The 23,441-nt window shown below is 45.3% G+C and overlaps 1 protein-coding gene across 1 annotated transcript; it reads right to left on the bottom strand.

The window, feature by feature from the left end:
* Window positions 1-882: 882 nt before the first annotated feature.
* On the bottom strand, window positions 883-16,422 carry ANXA2R (annexin A2 receptor; the record flags this gene model as incomplete). Its single annotated transcript, XM_082723380.1, is given in 17 exon segments — window positions 883-1,469; window positions 1,472-1,574; window positions 1,578-1,628; window positions 1,631-1,745; window positions 1,747-1,783; window positions 1,786-1,938; window positions 1,941-2,058; window positions 2,921-3,006; window positions 3,009-3,089; window positions 3,092-3,104; window positions 3,106-3,203; window positions 3,206-3,346; window positions 3,349-3,472; window positions 4,091-4,111; window positions 4,113-4,246; window positions 15,535-15,745; window positions 15,841-16,422. Coding segments are annotated over 17 exon segments (2,655 nt in total).
* Window positions 16,423-23,441: the final 7,019 nt, after the last annotated feature.

The raw sequence follows: 23,441 nt of genomic DNA, 5'->3' as shown, positions 1-23,441 counted from the left end.
CTTAAGGGAAAAGAAAGTAATTTTGTCTTAAAGTGAAGCTGATTGTTTAAAGAAGAAAAACAAAACAAAATTGGAATGTAGAAAAGAAAGTTGTGGAAGGGTTATAGAAAAGGAAAGATTGAAAAGGAATTTTAATGTGTTGTCCAATGGCTAAGATTAAAATTCCTTAACTTTCTGCTTTTTCTCTGTTAAAAGGACAGTTTTCTTGGATTTTTGGTATGTTTTTGATAACAGATTGTATAAAGTTTCTTTACTTTTTATAATAAACTATTTCTATTGCATAATATTTAGTCAAACTCAATCAAGAAGGTCAACAGAAAGTTGTAAATATTCTGCTAAACAGCACACTCTATATACATATATTTTCAATGTGGTAACATTGAAATAATCCATTTTCTTTAGTCACATAGTTTTGCAAACTAAAGATTAAATAAGGATACAAACACAGAAAAACTTTTTTTTAAGATTTTATTTATTTATTTGAGAGAGAGAGAGAGAGAGAGAAAAACATGAGAGTAGAGAAGGTCAGAGGGAGAAGAAGGCTCCCTCTGGAGCTGTGAGTCCGATGTGGGACTGGGACTTGATCCCAAGACTCCAGGATCACGACCTGAGCAGAAAGCAGTTGCTTAACCAACTGAGCCACCCAGGCGCCCCAGAAAAACTTTTTTTAAACTGATGAGATTAACAGAGATTACAATTCTATTTAGTAATAAACCAATGATTGACCCTGACCCTAGGAATACAAAAATCAAAAGTAGCTCTTGTTCAGAGAAGTGTGGCAGAGGGTGCATAGAAGTAATACTTTGTGGTATCCATAGCGGTCTATTTGAGGTGATTTCTTTAAATTGCTGCACTATATTGCTAACTCATAAGAAAAAGTAACTAGCCAAAATCATAGTTGAGAGGGAACATTAACTCACAGAGGGGACACTTCTTGTGAATGTCAGAGCAGGGATCACAGCACATGTCTGGTCTGTACCCATATAAATGCTGACTTGGAGGATGGGGAGCAGTGGGCATATTGTCAACTTCTTTACTATCCTCAGGGTCTTCTAAACCATCAAGCCCACTAAGGCTTCCAGCAGGCTGGCAGCAGGTAACACGATCTTCCAGTCCCCAAGAAGGTACTCTCACAGGTGGCCTTTGGATTTTCTCGGCTCCATCTCTGGTTTCCTGTGTCGCAGGAGCATCATCAGACTGCAGGACCGGCTGTGTGTTGGGCACTGCGGCCACATGACCATTTTGCTCAGAGCAGGGCTGTGAGATCTGAGGACTCTGGGAATTCTGACCTTCCATTTTCCTTTCTGCTTGATTTGCTAGACTCCTAAGCTCCTTCTCCACGGAGAAGTTTTTCAAATGTGCAGTTAGACCATGTATCTTTGTCTTGTAAGTTTCCACTTCAGCTAGCACCGGTATTACATTTCCAGCAGTCTTCACTTGGTCCTTCTGTTTCAGCTCAGTGTTTGCAGTTCTTCCGCACATCTCTTGAATTTTGTTTTCTCATCCTGCAAGAGGCCTTTACCTCTATTATACTTTTCTGTTTTGTCAGCAGTTTCTTTGGTCACTTCACAGACTTACCCCTCTGTTACATTGTCAGGATCTGTCTTGGCTGCGGACTGTGGCGGCTTTCTATCTCATCTTGAGTAGAGCCAGCACAAGGTGGGTCTGTGTTTATGGAGGCATCATTCCCGATTTGTTGATTCCCAGTTTTCCTTGAGAAGACACTGTTGCTCTTGGTTGATTGGTTTATTTACTTGATTTTGGAGCCTCTGGCATTCCTCGATTTATTTATTTTTCCTTTGTAATGATCTGTTACCATTTGAAGACAAAGTTTCAAATCATCAACTTCTCTTCTCAGTTCACCAGTCTTTCCTGCCACCCACCTTTTTCCCTCCACAGCATTCAGTTTAAGTTCTGCCATTACATCCGCTTTTTTCCCAAGTGTGCAATGTGGAGATCTGCCATTGTTTTATCTTGCACAACTACAGCATCACTAAGTTCTTTGGCCAGAAAGGTAACTTCTTGCCTGAAACTGTTCCTCTGCTTTTGAACTTGCTCCTTAAAAAAAAGGGGGGGGGCGCCTGGGTGGCTCAGTGGGTTAAGCCGCTGCCTTCGGCTCAGGTCATGATCTCAGGGTCCTGGGATGGAGTCCCGCATTGGGCTCTCTGCTCAGCAGGAGCCTGCTTCCTTCTCTCTCTCTCTGCCTGTCTCTCAGTGTACTTGTAATTTCTCTCTGTCAAATAAATAAATAAAATTTTAAAAAAAGAGGAAATAAATAAAGAAAAAGAGGAAAAAAAAGTATCTTCCTTGCTTGAGAGTGTAAAGAAAGAAAGTCCTTTGCAGATTTCCTTTTCAGCCAAACAGAACTACAGCCTGCCAATCTCTTCTTTGAAATGAGTAATCATGCTTGCCTTTTTTTTTTTTTAAGTTTATTTATTGAGGGAATCTCTATACTCAGCATGAGGCTTGAACTCCCAACCCCAAGATGAAGAGCAAACACTTCCTCTACTGAGCCAGGCAGGTGCCCCTGAGTAATCATGCTGTCTTTGTTCCCATCTAAATTCTTTAAAGTCTGGACCGTTGACACTAGCTTGGTATTTTCTGATTTCGGTATTCTTCAAATGTATCTTATAAAGTTCCTTTTCATTCTTTTCCATCTGTAACTGACATCAGTTTTTCTCTTTCATATTGTGCCTTCCTGAGGTTGTCCTTTAAACTGTCCAATTCATGGGGTGCCTGTGTGGCTCAGTTGGTTGAGCCTCTGGTCTTGATCTCAGGGTCCTGGGATCGAGCCCCGCATGGGGAGCCTGCTTCCCTCTCTCTCTGTCTGCCTCTCTGCCCACTTGTGATCTCTCTGTCAAATAAATAAATAAAATCTTTTTAAAAAAATCTGTCCAATTTAGTTTCTTTTTCAGTTCACTGACACAGTATCTTCCTCAAGCTGGAGAGCTTTGGATGTAGCATCATTGTATCTCTTCTTAAATTCTTCATTTTCCATTTTTAATTCTGTGATTCTTCCATGAGACCTTTTTGCTGTGCTTGCAGTTGGTCATGTCTTTCTTTCTGATGGTTAAGTTCTCTTTCCATGCTTCCAACTTATTCTCAAAGTTGTGGTGTTTCTTTTTCCAGAACAACAATTAACTTTAATAGTTCTTTTTCTTTCACAGTTTTTTCAGTTTTCAACTCAGGAAGGCCAGCTTTTTGGTTACCACCAATATGTCGGAATTTCCTTCATCTTCCATAGCAAGTAACTCTTCAACTGGAGAAGCTGGAAACTGGAAAGTTGTACTTCTTCCATGAATTTCACCCTTATAGGTAATATAACAGAACTGATGAAATTCTCTATATCATTTGGAAGGTAATATCCTTGAAATGCTAATACACAATTAACTGTTAATCCTTCAGGCTTGAGAGACCATAAAATTGTGTAATAATCACAAGCAGTACCCCCTCCAACCTTGAATATACCAATCTAATCTTTTGGATGTGGATGGATATGTAAGGGCCTATTTAGCCAGAGCGATTCCATCCAGTTAAACAGTGATTTTGTTGTTTATGCAGTAAAACTTAAACTGACCCTTCTTCTCCCCACCCCCCAGCACCCCCCAACCTGGGAACTTACTTAAAAAGCAAGTCTGAGAACCTAATAAAATATGATCGACCAGTCCCAGGTAACAGAGCCCAAACACAAGGGCAGGTCAGGCCAGGTGGAGACATCCAATAGTGGAGGGGGCATACTGTCTCCCTAGCTTCCAAGGAGTTTGGGCCCCGCCTTTTGGGCACCTTTTGGGGGCCAATTCTGACCAAGGTGATGGGCTAGTTCAATTATCTACTATAGGGTAAATTGCAATTCAATTGGCCACCCATGTGTGACCTAGCATGACTGTGCAGCTTTCTCTGTGTGTTACAATCTCATTGGTCACCCATGTGTGGCCAGGCTCAACCACATGACCTTTGCCCTTTAAAAGTTAGTCTGTAAGGCAGGGAGGAGTCGCCCTCTCTGTAAGAGGTGAATGGACCAGTGGGTTTGATTCTCGATGCTTGGAGTGAAATAAAGCTTTGCTTGACCTTTGCTTTGTATCAGTCTCACTCCTTTGATTATGGACCCATCAGATATATGGAGTTAAGGTATAATGACATTCCAGGTGTGCATTCAGAAGATAGCTCTTGGCCACATTTTGAGAGATGACATGGTCAAAGTTGGAAGTCTGCAAGGGGACTTCTTGAAGGGATATTACTGTGACTCCTTTGAGGGACAGAGGGAGCATTAGAGAGGCTTCTGGGCCTATACCACCATCAAATACCAGACCTCTCGCACCACCACTGCCTCCCTCCCTTCCAAGTGTTTTTATCTTTTAAGTATTAAGTTTCATAATAATCTGTGGCCCTGGGGCCCTGGTTGGCTCAGTGGGTTAAAGCCTGTGCCTTCAGCTCAGGTCATGATCCCAGGGTCCTGGGATCGAGCCCCACATTGGGCTCTCTGCTCAGCAGGGAGCCTGCTTCCTCCTCTCTCTCTCTCTGCCTACTTGTGATCTCTATCTGTCAAATAAATAAATAAAATCTTTTTTAAAAAAATCTGTGGTCCTATTTAGACAAGCACTTTAAAACCTTTTCTAAAATATTATTTAAAAACTCCCCAAAGTCAAATTGTAAATCAAGTCTTTTTGACATGCAAGATTTCAAAGTATTTGTTGAACTAGGCTTATTTGAATTGTAAATAAGTGTAAAGTATTTGTTAAATTAGGCTTATTTGACATGTAAATTTCATGAGAACTATTGTCAAATAAGTAATACTAAGCCTTCTTTATATTGTATTTTTAGATTGTGTCACATGTGGGTGAAGTCCGTTCTCCCTATGCAAGAAATGTCCCCTCATAGCCAGGCTTTTGTCATCTTGATGTCTTTGTAACATGACAACACTCTCCTCCTGAATCAGAGAAATTAAGATGGGTGAACAATGGTTGTAAATTAAATGAACAGTCAGGGCTGTGGGAAACCCAAGACACCGGCTTGGTTCTTCCCAGCTCTCTGGCAAACCCCATTTTTTGGTTTTTGCATTTCTTCACCCACCCTAGGACATTTAAGATGACTCAAATTATGAAGAGACATTGATGGGAAAATTTCCATAATTTTGCAAAAATAGTTTACCAGCAATAATCTTGGAACATAATCCACAGTCCTATAAAACTGGTTTCGTTCCCAGCCCTCCTTCTGGACCTTTTGAACACCTGCAGCTGGACTTCATTCAGCTGCCCCTTATTATGGATTATGAATATGTCCTTTTTATTGTATGTGGTTTTCCAGAGGGGCTGAAGGTTTCCCCTGCTGCAAAGCTGATGTCCTCTTGGTAGCAAAGAAACTGTTAAAAAATGTGTTTTGGGGTGCCTGGGTGGCTCAGTGGGTTAAAGCCTCTGCTTTCAGCTCAGGTCATGATCCCAGGTCAGGCTCTCTGCTCCTCAGGGAGCCTGCTCCCTCCTCTCTCTGCCTGCCAGAGCCTACTTGTGATCTCTGTCTGTCGAATAAATAAATAAAATCTTTTTTTAAAAAATGTGTTTTGCACTTGGTATACCTTTCCTAGTCTCCAGTGATGGAAGAACCCACCTTCACCAAGCCAATCATATGAACTTTAATGAAAACCTTGCGACTTCTTGGAATTATCATTGTCCCTATCAGCCTCAGTCTTCAGGAAGGTTGAGAGAACTAATGGAATCCTTAAACTTAAAACCTCTTAACTTGCCAAAACAACTGGACTTCCCTAACCTGAGATATGCTTTTGATTTTGCTGACTGCTAATGATATCCTTTTGGGAAACAAACTCATTCCACATTAGATAGCTACCAACATACCAGTGTCTATTGGAATACAGCTTTCTGCTGATCCTTTATTATTTCATGCTAATATAACTGGCTGAGTTAGTCTTTAATGTCTTATGCTTAAGCCCGTCAACAATAAATTAAAGAAGCCTCCCCAAATTCCAATTTAAAGGATCTTGCTGGTCACAATGTGGAGGCTGGTGATTGGGTACTCTGGAAATATTATTAGACAAAAACAGCCCTTGAGCCTTGTTGGAAGGGACTTTGCCAGGTGTCCCTGACCATGGACACTGCTGCAATATTAGAAGGCATTGAGCCTTGGGTACACATCTGACAACTGAAGAAGGCTCCACCTGCTATCTGGTCCTGTGTAGACCCTGGAGACCTCTGAAATAAATTGCAAGGAAGAGAAATACCTTCTTCCCAAGACAGGGGATCAAGACTTCATACTATAGGGACGCCTGGGTGGCTCAGTGGGTTGAGTCTCTGCCTTCAGCTCAGGTCATGATCCCAGGGTCCTGGAATCAAGCCCCGCATAGGGCTCTCTGCTCAGCGCAGAGCCTGCTTCCCCCCTCGCTCTGCCTGCCTCTCTGCCAACTTGTGATCTCTGTCAAATAAATAAATAAAATCTTTAAAAAAAAAAAAAAGACTTCATACTATAAACATGAAATACTTTCTCCCACTTTTCTTTTCCTTTACTTTGTCATTGGCCTGGAAAGACCACCCTCATTCATCTCACCCAGGCCATTGCTAAGAGGGGATAACCTTTTAGATTGTTGGATTTATCATCAAAGATTCTGATCTATCCATGAAGCTGGAGATCCATCCTCTCATCCTCCCTGTGACCAATTTCTCTTCTTTTCCTAATGTCATTGCAAAACACAATCAGTTACCCATAGAAGTCTTCTACTAACTTCAACTTTTATGTTCAGAACAACCAGTGCCTTGTTTTCCCTTTCTCTGATAATAACTGTACTTACCCAATGTGTGCACTAGGCTAACACTATCTTGGACAAATCCAGTATGATGACCATAACATGATCTGAAGACTTCTTGAGTGTAGCACCCTCCCCATTTTTTCTTTCTGTTTAATCACACACTTAAGTACAGTCTTGGGGTATAACATCCTTGATCTGTTCTGGAGATAAAACTGTGATTTTCAAATATTTCCTCCTGGGTGGTCCCCCAGCACATAATCCCCAACCCTTAGGACTACATTTAGCATGCCTGCACTCCCTACACCATCTGGTTAAAAATGGAGTGCATTGGCATTGGGTAGAGGAACATCAAGCTACCTTTGACCAAGCTAAGATATTAGTTGCTCAAGCACAGGCTTCTGGTCATGGAATGGTCCTTGACCTCGTATCGTTGGACCCTAGGTGTGTTACACAAGATTCGATGAATTGGCCATTATGGCAGAAACAGCATGGTAAGTTAACTCCATTGGGCTTTTAGTCACAACACTGGCAGGAAGCAGAGATCTGATATTCTCCTACTGAACAAATGTTGAGTCAATAAGACCCTTTAGTAAGTGGAGCACTTAATGGCTGCTCTTCTGGTAAATGTCTGGCCTGGTTTGCCTATAAAGGGGTGGATGGATGGGATGTTTGCAAGACCGGCACCTGTCATAGCACAAGCCTCTATGATACCTACTTACAACAACAGAGTGTTCTTTCCACTAGTCCATTGGGAGATGAATTACATGCTATGTTTGGGTCCATAGAATATGAAACCTTTAATATCCCTCCCAGCCTCTTATGGAGAGTCCCCCTCCCCCCAAGTAAAGGAAGGCACATACCCTATTCCTAAAGATGTTTGGTATATAGATAGCTCTGGTAGAGAAAATCCTAGTCACTGGACTGCAGTAGCACTCCAACCCCGGACTAATACTATGTGGTTTGAGACTTGTTCGGGGTGGGGGGGGGGTGTGTGTAAAAAAAACAGCCTATGGACTGAATTGAGGGCTGCCTGAATGATATAAATCCATATGAACTTTGGCTTCTTATCCTCTGCAAAGACAGTTGGGCTATCTATAAGGGTTTGACAACCTGGGAAACCAATTTTAACTCCTAATAAACTCCTGGCTGAAAACTGCATGTGTCCCTGTGGGAGAAAAGCAATGTTACTTGGGGACAGTCTGAGCCTGGTCTTGTGAAAGCAGAGTTCGGATTTCACAGTGTAATCCAAATCCATGAATGTCCTGATGTTAACTGGAACCCCAGAAGAACTTGTGAGAAGATTCTGTTTTCCGCAAAATGTAGGAAACACCAAGAGAACCATTCTGGATGGACTTACCTGGAACATCTGCTCAGGAAAGAGAAAAGAAAGATAGAACTTCTCCTGGGAAAGGGGAGAGTTTATCAGGAAGGTGACAAGTAATAAGACACTAAGTAATCACTCCTCTGAGGTTAGGATTATTGTTAAGGATGAAGGGAGGGAAAAGGGATAAAAAGATAAAATTTCTCCTAGGTTTCTGAATTGTACTAAATATGAACAAGAAAAATACTTAGCTTAGTATTGTACTAAATACTAAATGTTCTAAATACTTAATACAGTACAGAAACCTAGATTAAGCTTAATATCATACATGTTTGCAAAGAAATCATACTAAGGAAAACAGTTGGCGGGAAAATAACCATGTAGGGTTAGAGGTAGAAACTAGAATGCTGAGTCAAGTTTTTTTTAAAAACTTAATAGAGTAGAGTTTTAGTTAGGAGTCCCTGATATCTGAATATCAGATAGCTTTCCTCTAATTACAAGTGTTATGCTATCCTCTGATAACCACTTTTGGAAAAATACATTTTTTTCAAAAATCTCAACAAAGATTAACTGAAATGTCTCTTGAAACAGGCTCCTGGTTCCAAGAGCCCACTCAGAGGACTAAGTTCAAAGCTAATCAGATGGGTGGGCTTGGGGTCGAGAGAGAGGGGGGATGCCAGCAGAGGGGTCAATTCTCTGGCTCATAAGGATCCTCAGATTTACACATTAAACTTGAACTGACGTTGTACCATTTTTCATGGACAGGAATGAAAATAGTCATGTCCCAGCTTTTTCTTTTGTTTAAGATTTTATTTACTTATTAGACAGAGATAGACACAGTGAGAGAGGGAACACAAGCAAGGGGAGTGGGAGAGGGAGAAGCAGGCTCCCCATCAAGCAGGGAGCTGATGAAGGGCTTGATCCCAGGACCCTGGGATCAGAACCTGGGCAAAAGGCAGGCGCTTAACGACTGAGCAACCCAGGTGCCCCAATGTCCCAACTTTTAAATTGTGATCACTCAGAGGACATCAGCACCTCTAGATTAGCAACATCTAATAAGATGTTTAAAATACTGTAATCCTGTATTCACTACAGTAATAATGCATTGCATTTCTTAAGTGTGATCTTTTAAGACTCATCAGATTTTTGTTATACACTGTGGCTTGGGTACTTCTGTACTCAGCCACAATTAACCCATCTTCTCCCTTGAATAGTAAGGTCAAGACATCTGAAAACGGCATTTCCAAATTTTCCTTGCCAACAAAGCTGCAGTTAGTCTTTGTCAATGGAAGGCACCCTTGCCTGGAGCCAAGGCAGGAAGAAGTCATGCCACTTATGGCTTTGGCAGTATAAGAGGAGCCCAGTTAATGAGGCTCCCACACCATTAGCTACTTCCTCCTTTCCTGACCAAACTTGACTGGGAGAGTAACTGTGACCGGGAGCAGTTTCAGAAAACAACTCAAAAACAAGAATTTAGGGACACCTGGGTGAAACCGCTGCCTTCAGCTCAGATCATGATCCCAGGGTCCTGGGATCAAGTTCTGCATCAGGCTCCTTGTCCAGCAGGGAGCCTGCTTCTTTCTCTGCTTCTGCCTGCCAATCTGCCTGCTTATGCTCTATGACAAATAAATAAATAAAATCTTTTAAAAAATCTTTACACACACACACACACACACACACACACACAAGAATTTAGGGTGCCTGAGTGGCTCAGCCATTAAGCGTCTGCCTTTGGCTCAGGTCATGATCCCAGCGTCCTAGGGTGGAGCCCCATACAGGGCTCCCTGCTCGATGGGGGAGCCTGCTTCTCTCTCTCCAGCTTCCCTGTGCTTGTGTTCCCCCTCTCAATATTTCTCTCTCTGTCAAATACATAAATAAAATCTTTAAAAAATAAAAATGAGAATTTAGAATTGGTTTTCAGAACTAAATATAAGCATAGCCCTAGATGATGAGTGCTGATAAATTTGCTAAACTTGAACACGATGATTGCTTCATTTGTACCGAAACACGGTTGACAGGTAATAACTTTTTATCGTCTGTAGTGAAGAATCTACTGAAGTCAAAATACGGGATATCTAATTGTCTCTACTGACCTTTTTTTTTTTTTTAACTTTAAAAGATTTTATTTATTTATTTGAGAGAGAGACAGTGAGAGAGAACATGAGCAAGGAGAAGGTCAGAGGGAGAAGCAGACTTCCCATGGAGCTGGGAGCCTGATGTGGGACTCCATCCCAGGACTCCAGGATCATGACCTGAGGCAGTCGTCCAACCAACTGAGCCACCCAGGCGCCCTCTACTGACCACATTGATGGGCACTGTAGGCTGTGATGCCTACCTCCACTGAATTGCAGGATTTACAAAAACAAAGTGAAAGACTCACGGATTTAAATTTTTTGAACCAAAAATTTCAGTGATGCCCCTAAAAGAAGCCTTATTTCTTACAAATACAGTGATGTGAGAGCCAAAAATCAGACCCCAACTTTGATCCTTTTAGAGGCGGAATTAAAATATAAGGTGAACTCACATCTTCACCACACCTCTCATGTGCAAGGAGTGGGGCGGCGCTGATCAGCAAGTAATAAAACTCTATGGATTCAAATGGGTTAATTCCAGTGGATCTTTGTAAATACAAGAACCTTGAATCTCTACACCTCTCTGAGCTTCCTTTAAAGAAAGAACCCCTCTGTTTGAGGAGGCTAGCCCTTTCTTGATTAAAGATACTGAGATCTCACCTGTGAAAATTAGCTTGAAGAATGTCCATTCCCCTCAAGTTATAACCACAAACATCCCAAACCCATAACTGGATGCAGATGCTAGAATGACCCAAAGGGACAACTGTAAAGTCTAAATTTGGATTTATTGCTCCTATACCAAAACAATTGCAATAGGTAGATAATTTGTATTGGCAGGGAACGTGTATGGAAATGAATTCTAAAGGTACTATATCAAGAAGCTCAGAACAAGAATCAAAAATTTATATGGGTGCAGATGGGACCCTCATGTACATAAGGGGAGAAACTACAAGCTTGGGGCATCTGGGTGGCTCAGTCCATTAAGAATCTGACCACTGGGGCGCCTGGGTGGCTCAGTGGGTTGAGCCGCTGCCTTCCGCTCAGGTCATGATCTCAGAGTCCTGGGATCGAGTCCCGCTTGGGGCTCTCTGCTCAGCGGAGAGCCTGCTTCCCTCTCTCTCAATCTCTCTGCCTGCCTCTCCATCTACTTGAGATTTCTCTCTGTCAAATAAATAAATAAAATCTTTAAAAAAAAAAAAAAAGAATCTGACCAGCTCAGGTCACGATCTCAAAGTCCTGGGAACAAGCCCCAGAGGAGAGTCTGTTTGTTCATCTCACCCTCCCCCGGCTCTCTCTCTCTCTCAAATAAATAAATAAAATCTTTTTTTTTTTTTAAATGGAAGCCTAGATCAAATAATAACAAGGAATCTGGTGAGATTTTGGTTTTAAAATTAATGCAAATTTTGTGCAAAACTTCATAGAAATTTCTTAAAAACTTAAAGATAATGTTCAAGACAACCCTTACAGTTTGATTTCTCTATTTCATCTGAAAATACATATTTTCTTTTTTTAAGATTTTATTTATTTGAGCGAGAGGAGAGAGACAGCAGGGGGAGGGGCGAAGGGAGGCAGAATCTCCAGGAAACTCCGCACTGAGAAGAATCCAACCAGGGGCTGGATCTCTCCACCCTGAGATCATAACCTGAGCCAAACCGAGACTCAGAAGTTTAACCGACCGAGCCACCCAGGCGCCCTGAAAATACATCTTTTCTTTATATATACTAATATATATCCACATTTTTACACAACATTTTAATGCATCTGTATTAACATATATTAGTAGAAGACTTATTTTCCTATTAGCATTCAGGTGAACCATGCTTATTTATTTTACTCGATCCATCACCATAGCTCGGGAAAATATGCTATAGAAGGAAAGATGAGAAAATTATTGAGGACGGGGGCAGCCTTCGCTGCAACTAATAAGGCTTTAGGTGCGAGGCATTCCGGCCTAACTAGCCCCACTGCCCCACTCCAAGCCGCCCACAGGCGCCGGCACATTCAGAAACTGTTGTGGAAAAGATGCTGAATGACTTTTCTCCCGCTTTTGGCTCAAATCAATGGCATGAAAACGGAAGCAATTTTTCGACTTCCCTTCTCCTTACGAGGATCCCTACCGGGTGCAGGGGTGTCACACCGCCGGCGATGTTCGGGTGAGCAGAAGTTAACGTGAGAAAGGAAGGAGAAGAGCGGAGCAATGAAAAACACGGGTGACTCTCAGAAGGAATGCAGGAGAGAGCCCTCCACACTCCTTGAAGTGGGCAGGAAACCAGCCCCAACAGCGGACCGGGGTGGGGGCGGGGCTTACTGCCCAGCCACGCCTCCTCGCTCACCGAGCGCTCCCAGTTTAGTCTCTTACCACCCTCCTCCCAAAGCCTGTCCCATTCTTTCTTTCCTTTCCTTTCCTCCTCTCTCTCCCTCCCTCTCCATCTCCTTCTCTTTCTCCCTAATAGACCTGACGTTTTGTGAGCCTGAGTGTGAAGAGTTACCCAAATACAGTGGAACGTTCTAGAGTCCCAGGAGGGGTGCCTGGGTGGCTCAGTGGGTTAAGCCTCTGCCTTCGGCTCAGGACGTGATCTCAGGGTCCTGAGATCGAGCCCTGCATCGGGCTCTCTGCTCAGCAGGGAGCCTGCTTCCCCCTCTCTCTCTGCCTGCCTCTCTGCTTACCTGTGATCTCTGTCTGTCAAATAATAAATAAACCTTTAAAGAAAAAAAAAGATTCCCAGGAGGGGCGCCTGGGTGGCTCAGTGGGTTGGGCCTCTGCCATCCTCCCAGCTCAAGATCTCAGGCTCCTAAGATCGAGACCCGCGTCTGGCTCTCTGCTCAGCAGGGAGCCTGCTTCCTCCTCCCCCTCTGCCTGCCTCTCTGATCTCTGTCTGTCAAATAAAAAAAATCTTAAAAAAAAAAAAAGTTTCCCAGGAGAATCATGCCGGCACCGCCCCATCCCAGAAATTCTGGAGCTGTCTACTGCGACGAAGGAAAGCTGCGCATCCTGAAGGAAGGCAGACTTTTCTCCTTGTCCCCCAAATCTGCTGCTCCGCAATTGGCCCCTTGGTGACCGCTCCGCCCGGCGCTCACAGGTTCCTCCTCGGGGTCAGCCTCCCGAGTCCGCGTGGACCACGGGCCTGACTGGAGACCCCCACAGAATGCAGGAGCCTAGACACTGGTTGGGAGGATGCAGACATTCGCCCCGCGACTGGGTCCGCGCCCCCACCCGCGCGCAGCCCTCCTTCACGCCCCGCTGACCTGGCGGCTCTGGGGTCGCCTAGATCCGGAGAGCGCCACCCCCACCCTGGTCCCAAGTCCGCGGTAACTGCCAGCGCTGCTGCCCTCACACCCACCCCTCGCTCGGAGGGACCCTCCTTTCGCCTCAGCTGTCCAACTCGGAATCAACCACCTCTGCAGAACGTAGGAGAAAAGCTTTGGTGTACAGTAAAATGCCATTACGAAATAATGCCTCAACACCAATGCAACTTCTAGCCACTGAATTTTATAGATGACCTTGGGACATTGTCATGGAACAAATGAAAGTGACTTAAAACTGGAGAGTTAAATAAACCTCGATAGAAGAATTCAGGGAAGTAATGTTGGGGAGCACTAGGCAGACGCGGCGTGGAAGCGCTCCGCCAGGCGCGGGCTCAGGTGCTGGGGCAGTTGCCTCCCTGGCTGTCGGCGCCCCGGCTGACTCACACCAAAGCTTCCGGCCCCAAGTGTGCCCCCAATCAGGAGTTGCAGCGGTTTCCTGCCCCAGTCGTTGGAACAGCGTCCCCGCCCCTCCCGCGACAGTATTGTGATCTTTGTGAACACTAGGCACACTTTTACCTTCCTGGGCGCCCTGACCCATAAAACAGAAAACATGTATGTGTGCGTTGGTTTTAAGAAAATATATTAATGTTAAATATTATACATTTTCTTTGACCTAAAATTTAATTTTTTTTTCTTCTGGTTTAAAGACATTAAAACACGGGCCACTGGGTAGCTCAGTTGGTGAGCCTTTGGCTCAAATCTGGATCCCAGGGTCCAGGGATGGAGCCCCACATTAGGCTCCCTGCTCAGTGGGGAACCTGCTTCACTCTCTCTCCTGTGCTTCCACACTCTCAAATAAATAAATAAAATCTTTTTTAAATTTAAAAAGGAATAAGAGAAATTAAAACATTCGTGGGCCCATGAAAGTATTGTGGGGCTCTAAGCATTTTGCCTAATGGAAAAGTCAGGCCAGCTTGTTCTTTTTTTCTTTCTTTTAAGATTTCTATTTATTTACTTGTCAAAGAGAGATAGAAAGGGAGAGAGCGCATAAGCAGGGGGAGAAGCAGGCTCCCTGCTGAGCAAGGAGCCGGGATCTCAGGACTCTGGCAACAGGACTCAAGGCACTGAGCCACCCGGGCTCTCCCAGACCCACATGCTCTGCTATTGAGTCCTCTACAGGGCAGCTGGGGTTCAATCTCAAGAGGTGGTGAATTCTAAACCTGCTCCAAATGAGAATCTGTTTCTCCCATCACAACTTCCATGTTGTTGTTCCTAGAGATGAGGCCAAGGATTGAATAGCTGCCCAGCTATACGGTTTTATGCAGTCTTCTACGAGTCTATATTTTTGTGTAAATAAGCAAATTTCCCAAGATGAAAATCAGTCCTCCCCAGGTAATCCTGCTAACATTAGAACAATAAAAACAATAACTTCTTTCTTTGCAGCAAGTCATACAAATAAAAGAAAAACAAATCTATTTGTTTTATTCTACTCAAAACACTTCTGACACCAGATGTGTGGGTTTTCCACACCAAGCAATTCTCAAATTCAGGACACTGTCACACAATTCAATTCAGTTTTAACAGTCTATGCTTGCAGTAGACATCAGATCTCACAAATTAAAGGCTCAGTCTCACTAAACTGCCCCTACTTTTTTTTTTTTTAAATATTTTATTTGTTTATGAAAAAGAGATAGCTAGAAAGGGAACACAAGCACAGGAGAGCTGGAGAGGAAAACCAGGCTCTCCACCGAGCAGGAAGCCTGATATGGGGCTTGATTCCAGGACTCTGGGATCATGACCTGAGCCGAATGCAGGTGCTTAACCAACTGAGCCACCCAGGTGCCCCTAAACTACCCTCACTTTAAATGTCAGTCTCAAGTCCTGATCTTCCATACTTCTGAGTGACCAGTTATAATTTAGGGTTTTCACCATCCAACCTTGAGTTCAATAATTTACAAGAACAGCTCACATAACTCAGTAAAGCATTTTATTAAAATACTGGTTTATTTTAAGGAATACAACTCAGGACCAAACAAATGCAATGGATGTATAGGGCAAGATATGGAGAAGGGGCAGAGAGCTGTTCTGAGTTGCCAACCTCTGGACATGTGGTTGGGTTCTACAACCCAGAAGCTCACTGATACCTGGGTTTAAGGATTTTCCTGGACACTTCATCACATATTCATGATTGAAGTCCAGCGAGCGAGGGAGTCTGACAGCCTGCCACGTCCCAGTCGCCTGGGCATCCGTGTACGCACGGGAGACCCCAGGACCCGCCCCGTGCACGGCAAACCAGGCGACGGAGGGTTCCCGCGGGGGGACCAGCACAGGCCTCTCCCGCTCCCGCGCCTGGTCCTTCCCCAACAGCCAACCAGGAACAAAAGTCAGAAATAAGGATTTGAGTATTTTCGTGAAATTGTATTATGAAAGCAAAGAGGAAATCTCCCGACGTTTATGAAGGCCAAATTCGCACTGATCCGTTCTAACGGACTGAATGCTCGCAGAGGAATCTCGGGGGCTCCTGGTGCTCCGGGCGGGCGGCGGCGGCAGCGATGGCCAGGCCACAGCGGGTGGGACTTAATCCACGCAGCGTTTGAAAGGCGAGGGCGGCTCCTCTGGACTGTAGGAAGGCGACGCTCCGAAGAGTCCTCTGGCAGCCCCGGCGGCGCCCAGGGAAACGGCTGCGGCCGGCGCGGGGCTCTCCCTCCAGGCTCCTCGGGCGAGCGGGTCGTGGGGCTTTGAGATCGGGGCTGGAGGTTCCGCTCCTTGCTACCGAGTGATCTGCTTCTGGGTCGGTGTCTCGGGCAGTGTGGGCTGAGCAGCCCGCAGGGTTTACAAAGCAGCTCCTGGTTGAAGTCCTCGTCGTCCCCAGAGAGTTGTCCGAGCTTAGGGTAGAGAGGCAGGGGCCACGGTCCGCAGTCCTCCGGGCTCAAGGCTGGCAGCGTGCGGGGTCCCGGCATGTGCTCCGCCGAATCCCAGGCCTGCCGCACGCAGCGCGGGAGGCTCTGCTCCATCGCGGGGCTCTGCTCCATCGCTTCGCCACCGCTGAGCCCACGGAATGTCTCAGGGATTCCCTGTCCGCCTATTTGTACTCCCCGGGGCTCCCAGGCCCCGCCCACTGAGAGGGTATTAGGCTGGGTGGTGACTTTTTGCAAGTAGGCTTCTGAAGATGAGGCTGATGAAGTTAACGCAAAAGTCAATCAAAATCCCCTGCTGCTGCTTCTGCTGAAGTTGAACTTTGTTGACGGATGAGATTAGAGTCTGGGTTTGGTTTTTTTGTTTGTTTGTTTAAGATTTTATTTATTATTAGAGGGAGAGAGAGAGCATGAGCGGGGAGAGGGGCAGAAAGAGGGAGAAGCAGGCTCCCCGGGGAGCAGCGATCCTGACGGGGGCCAAGATGTCAGGCCCTGGGATCATGACCTGAATTGAAGGCAGAGATTTAAGCGACTGAGCTACTACCCAGGTGCCCCTAAAGATGGGTTTATTATTTTTTTAAGATTTTATTTATTTATTTGACAGACAGAAATCACAAGTAGGCAGAGAGGCAGGCAGAGAGAGAGAGAGAGGAGGAAGCAGGCTCCCTGCTGAGCAGAGAGCCCAATGCGGGTGGATCCCAGGACACTGAGATCATGACCTGAGCCAGAGGCAGAGGCTTTAACCCACTGAGCCACCCAGGTGCCCCTAAAGATGGGTTTAAAAGAAACTTTAAGTAGAGGAGGCTAGGTCAAGACAAGCTATTTGGAAGGTTACTCTTTTATTTAAAAAATTCTACATGCCTGACACTTTTAGGTAACTTTACATCGAATGATTCTCATGGCCCTTCTGCTGGGAAAAAAACAGCCCTTCTGTTGGCATATGTGTCAGTGCATCCATGCCTACATTTCCTAGATCAAAAGTTTATCTTCAGTATAACAAAGTCAGTTTAATTCAAAGAGCTTAACAAGCATCTTTGGCTCACCAGCCACGAGTGAGGTGCTGTGATTGGTGAGGCACCTGCAGAGTTGAAGAAAGGGCTCCTGGTCTTGCAGAACTCACGTTTTAGGGGGAGAACAGAGTCACAGGAAAGAAACCATGAGGATACAGCTAACCCTTATTCCCTATAGTGGTTGATTTCATGCTAGGAAAGAAAATTTCTAATGTTTGAGATAAATCCCCCATCCCAGGCCTGTCCTTTTACATGAACTGAGGAAAAAAGACAATGGCAGAGGTAAAATGGGAAATAAGTAGGAGATAATAAAAAGAGGACAGTCAACACCTAAAGAGGGGGAGAGAGAAAAAGCGGGAGAGAGATTGAGTTGGCAGTTGTAGGGAGATATAAGGAAAAATGAAAGAAGAGCAAAGTATGGACAACAGAAGAAGCAGCGGGGTTGGAAGCTGTGGTCAGGGGAGCCAGCAGCGCTAAGATGAAGGGATTCATTGGACTAATATGGGATCTTTGCAACTAACTCAGGGCATGGGATAAAGATGTTTAAGACGCTCCGCTGGGCTGAGTATAAGAGTGGGACAGGGATGCCTGGGAGTCCCAGTCCTTAAGCCTCTCCCTTGGGCTCTAGGTGTCTGCATCAGGCTCCTTGATCTGCAGGGAGCCTGCTTCTCCCTCTGTGTGCCCCCCCTCCTTCTCTCTCTGTGTTACGGAAATAAATAAAATTATCTAGGTAGTTATTTTCTCAAGACAAGAATGAGGGGATTTCAAGAAGAGAAGGCAGAAGGAATGTTTTATAGACTTCACAAATGATCACTGACATTGATGTGCCATAAATGCAGGTGGGTTTTAGAACAAAATAAGCCCCTTTTTCTTGTCCATCTATACCAAAAATAAGTGTTGACCTATTGTTAAGGAAAAAAGGTAGCATGAAAGAATGCAGATTTGTGAGAGTGGTTAATGACAAGAATGTGTATAGGCAGGGACTGGACTTGCTTGGGCAGAGAGAGAGTCTCTCCTGTAGGGCAAGAGGGTTCCTTTTTCTAGGGTTTGGGGTTCTAGTCTTAGAATGAGGTAGCCTTGTGTGTTGATTGTCTCCTTATTCCTAATCTTTTTGCTTTTGAGAAACCAGTCTGATAAAACGCAGGCTCCTTAAGGAGAAAACCACAGTAGTGTCTCTCACACATGGTGCAGTGTGCAAGTTGATGACAGCGGTGGGCCCACCTTCCTGAAGAAGGGGGAGTGGCGGGGTATCTGCTTAGCACTAGTTATTGCACAGAATCAGTAAATGTTCTGATTCTAATTTGAACCCTTTTTGTGCCCTATCAGAAGACTACTTTTTTTTTTTAAGATTTTATTTATTTATTTGACAGACAGAGATCACAAGTAGGCAGAGAGGCAGGAGAGAGAGAGAGAGAGAGAGAGAGAGGAGGAATCAGGCTCCCTGCCAAGCAGAGAGCCTGATGCGGAACTCGATCCCAGGACCCTGAGAACATGACCTGAGCTGAAGGCAGAGGCTTAACCCACTGAGCCATCCAGGTGCCTTCAGTAGACTACTTCTAAAGGGGTTCATTTTCTTTAGAGGATCATAGGGTACTTTCAGCAATGATTTTTTTTAATATTTAGTTTAATTTTCTACCATTTATATTGTTATTTCCTGCAATCCTTTTGTAAAAACCGACACAGCTGTTTGATTTCAATGTCGTGTAATGATGCTCACACTCGGTGGGAATAAAGAAGGGGTAGTCCAGGAAAAGCATCCTGAAAGAGAGGAACTCTTTTGTTGGTATGAGCACACGACAGCAATCTTCTATGAGGGTGACTGTTCGGGCACACAGAGGGTGAGCTAATGGGTGCCCATGCAGTCTATTTATTTAACTTTTTTATTTTTCAAGAAAGGAAGATTAAAATGATGGACATTTCTTATAACAGGAAAATAATGTGGCTTCCAAGGAGTCCTCATCCAGTGACAAATGCAGAGAGATGAGCCTGCACTCTTTACTGCAACATCAAATCTAGAGAAACATGAGATAAAATATATACATAATTTTGGGGGGGCCAAAAAGGTGGTTTTATTAAAGCACGGGGACAGGACCAGGTAGAGTGTTATTTAGAAAACAGGATGGGAATTCTCGCAAACAGAAACATAAAGCATCTCTGCAAATGGACTCCAGGTCCCTAGGTAGTGGGTGCTGAGAGCAGGAGTTGCCTCAACTGGCAAGTGATTATGGAGGCTACTTCAGCAGTGACCCCCAAAAGCTGGCTTCAGCTTTTAATTTAAAATATTCAAAATATTCAAAATATGTAAATATTTAAAATATTTTACATATTTTAAAATAAAATAATTTATTTATTTAAATTTCACAGCTTTGCTGTGCCAGATAGCAGGGACAAACCCATCCCGGCCTAAACAGTGAGAGGATACTTGTAGAGAGAGGAATTGCCTGGGGGCCTAGAATTTACAAGAGTGGAGGTTCCCAGCGGGAAGCCTACTACTCAGGCAAAGACCCACTGAGCAGCACTCAAGATCACCTGCCTGTCCCTCCAAACTGCACAAAACATGGCGCCAGTTCCTTTTAACTCCCCTAGATAGTAACTGCTGACAAAGAAGGTGATTTCTTTGGGGATCTTCAATTTATGCTGTCTAAAATCACAATGTTACTTGCAATCAACATCCTACTGGTCTCTAGTGTCTGGAAAGTCACTGCCTCAGTGCTTCCCTCCCCACCTTGGTTGGACCTACACCCTCTCAGCCCTATTGCCATGGTCACTGCCTTCCCAGTGTTCAAGAGTTCCCATATAGCATAATCAGCCTCCAGGACAGCTTTTCAAAATCATGCCTTCCATTTTGTTTTCTAAGGGCCGCATAGTTTGGGATTGTACAGATATACCATGATTCTTTTCCCCAATCTTTTTTTTTACTGAAAAGCACACTTGTTTTTGAGTGAGAATTTCTTGCTTGTAAGGAAAAGAATTTCTGGGCCAAAAGAATGCTCGCATTGAACATCTATAATATTGACAGATTGCCTTTCCAAAGAGTATTTCACATTCATGCCCAAAATGGGTATCTGAGAGTTATTACATTTTTTTTTTTTAATTTGACAGACAGAGATCACAAGTAGGCAGGGAGGAGGCAGGCAGAGAGAGAAGAGGAAGCAGGCTCCCCACTTGAGCAGGGAGCCAGATGTGGGGCTCCATCCCAGGACCCTGGGATCATGACCTGAGCAGAAGGCAGAGGCTTTAACCCACTGAGCCACTCAAGCGTCGCCATTTCTTTGATTTTAATGAGCTTTGGCCTGGGTCACAGCAAGCCTTTCAGCCCCAAACACACCAATACCCCTCCCGTCCTGACACCACCCACCCAAAATCAAATCCACAGGCTGAGAATAAGGAAAAAAGGCTTTAATCGTGTCATGTGAGATTAGAATGAGAATTGTGCCAATTCCTCATAAAGACCTCAAGGCTCAACTCGGTTGGGGCCAGCGCGGGGTGGGGAGGTGGGGGAGCGGACTTGGATGGCGGCCTTAGTCGGAGAAGTCCATACAGACAATGAAAGCCCCCAAAGGGTGTCGCAGGCTCCTTCCAGGGCATTGGCTGAAGGGGTGCTGGGGGTTGGTGTGTCTCTTGGCTCCTTCCAGGGGATCGACTGAAGGGGTGCTGGGGGCTGGAATTCCTTTCCTGCCGGGTTCCACGCTGTTTTAAGCTCCGGTTTTCAGCAGCTTCCGAGGGCAGCCCGGGCTCCTGGGGGCGATCTGGCCGCGGGTCGGTGCATCTCCGCAGGCATCTCGGAGCTGGTTCAGGCCCCAGCGGGCAGCGCCGTCTGTCGCATCTGCCTCCTGTTGCGGTGACCATAGCTCCATCGCGGTTTCAGCCTGGACACCTGCGTCTCGATGGCGTTTCTGGCCCCTCTCGCCTGGGGGACCAGCTCCGTGCTCGGGGCAAGCGTGGCGCAGCGACCCGCACCCCCAGTCGTTCTCGTCCCAGCAGCAGTGGGCGTGGTGGCAGGAGCGGCGGCTCAGCGCGGGGAAGTTGTCCAGCGCCCAGGCCCAGGCCTGTTCTCGGTTCAGGCCGGGTGGCATGTGGGGCTCCGGCGGTGCCCACCAGCAAGACAGCTCGGCCGGCGCAGGGAGGGCTGGCTCCATCGCTCTGTCTCCGGAGCAGGCCGGGACGCGCGGCCAGTGCATTAGACGCAAATGATGGAGTCGGCGCGGAGCGCGCCTTTTATACTGCTCTGGGGGGTCTGGGAGGTGGGGACAGACGACCGAAGTACGTAAGGTCGAGCCGTATTTGCTTGCAAATTGCTTCAGAGTCTGATACGATTAAGGAGAAAATCTCATCATAGGACTAGGGGAAAATCGCACCATTCTACCGGGAGTTGTTGAAAATTTGAGTTGTTTCGGTGATTGGATTAAGGGAGGGGCAGGGGGAAAAAAAGGAAGGTCTTTGGAAAGCGGTCCAGTTCCTGGCTCTTCACAATCACTGTAGAAAAGTGAAGCTCCTGGGTGGCTCAGTGGGTTAAGCCTCTGCCTTCAGCTGAGGTCGTGCTGGGATCCTGGGATTGAGCACCCAACCCGCCCCCCCCCCCCCCCCCGCGCCCCGTTCCCCAACACCCCCTCACTCCTGCCCTGGCCACTCGGGAGTCTGCTTGTCCCTCCTCCTCTGTCCCTCTCCTCACTCATGCTTTCTCACTCTCTCTTCCTCTATCTCTTAAATAAATAACTAAATAAATAAAATCTTTTAAAAAAATTTTTAAAAGAAAGAAAGAAAACCCCTCAGCTTGTCAGGCACACGCAGACAAACCACATTTTTAGGGCATCAGAGAGGATTGCCTGGTTTAGACAGGTGATGCTGAGCGTTAGATGCTTAGGAGATGACAAACATGGCTTATGCTGAGGCTGAATGGAAAGGATAGGTCTTCATGCATGCATATCAGGTAGGTGAGTAAATAAGTAATTAGGTAGAGGTGGGAAAAGGAAAGTCCCACGCCTTACTTCAAATTGCATTTTTTCTATTTTTGTCTACATTAGATTACTTGAATCAAAGGAAGACTTCAAATTTGCGATGCTTTTCATACCTATTGGGTAAAAGCATTGAGTCAATGCCACAGTTTCGAGTGATTTTTTTTTTCAGACCCCCTATCCTGTTTTATGTGATTATGTCAATTCTGTCATTAGTGACTGTCCTTTCAGAACCTGGGCAAAAGGCAGGCGCTTAACGACTGAGCAACCCAGGTGCCCCAATGTCCCAACTTTTAAATTGTGATCACTCAGAGGACATCAGCACCTCTAGATTAGCAACATCTAATAAGATGTTTAAAATACTGTAATCCTGTATTCACTACAGTAATAATGCATTGCATTTCTTAAGTGTGATCTTTTAAGACTCATCAGATTTTTGTTATACACTGTGGCTTGGGTACTTCTGTACTCAGCCACAATTAACCCATCTTCTCCCTTGAATAGTAAGGTCAAGACATCTGAAAACGGCATTTCCAAATTTTCCTTGCCAACAAAGCTGCAGTTAGTCTTTGTCAATGGAAGGCACCCTTGCCTGGAGCCAAGGCAGGAAGAAGTCATGCCACTTATGGCTTTGGCAGTATAAGAGGAGCCCAGTTAATGAGGCTCCCACACCATTAGCTACTTCCTCCTTTCCTGACCAAACTTGACTGGGAGAGTAACTGTGACCGGGAGCAGTTTCAGAAAACAACTCAAAAACAAGAATTTAGGGACACCTGGGTGAAGCCGCTGCCTTCAGCTCAGATCATGATCCCAGGGTCCTGGGATCAAGTTCTGCATCAGGCTCCTTGTCCAGCAGGGAGCCTGCTTCTTTCTCTGCTTCTGCCTGCCAATCTGCCTGCTTATGCTCTATGACAAATAAATAAATAAAATCTTTTAAAAAATCTTTACACACACACACACACACACACACACACACACACACAAGAATTTAGGGTGCCTGAGTGGCTCAGCCATTAAGCGTCTGCCTTTGGCTCAGGTCATGATCCCAGCGTCCTAGGGTGGAGCCCCATACAGGGCTCCCTGCTCGATGGGGGAGCCTGCTTCTCTCTCTCCAGCTTCCCTGTGCTTGTGTTCCCCCTCTCAATATTTCTCTCTCTGTCAAATACATAAA

The sequence above is a fragment of the Mustela nivalis genome, assembly GCF_964662115.1.
Source record: "Mustela nivalis genome assembly, chromosome: 3".
NCBI classification, from domain to species: Eukaryota; Metazoa; Chordata; class Mammalia; order Carnivora; family Mustelidae; genus Mustela; species Mustela nivalis.
This window is presented reverse-complemented; position numbering and strand designations above follow the sequence as displayed.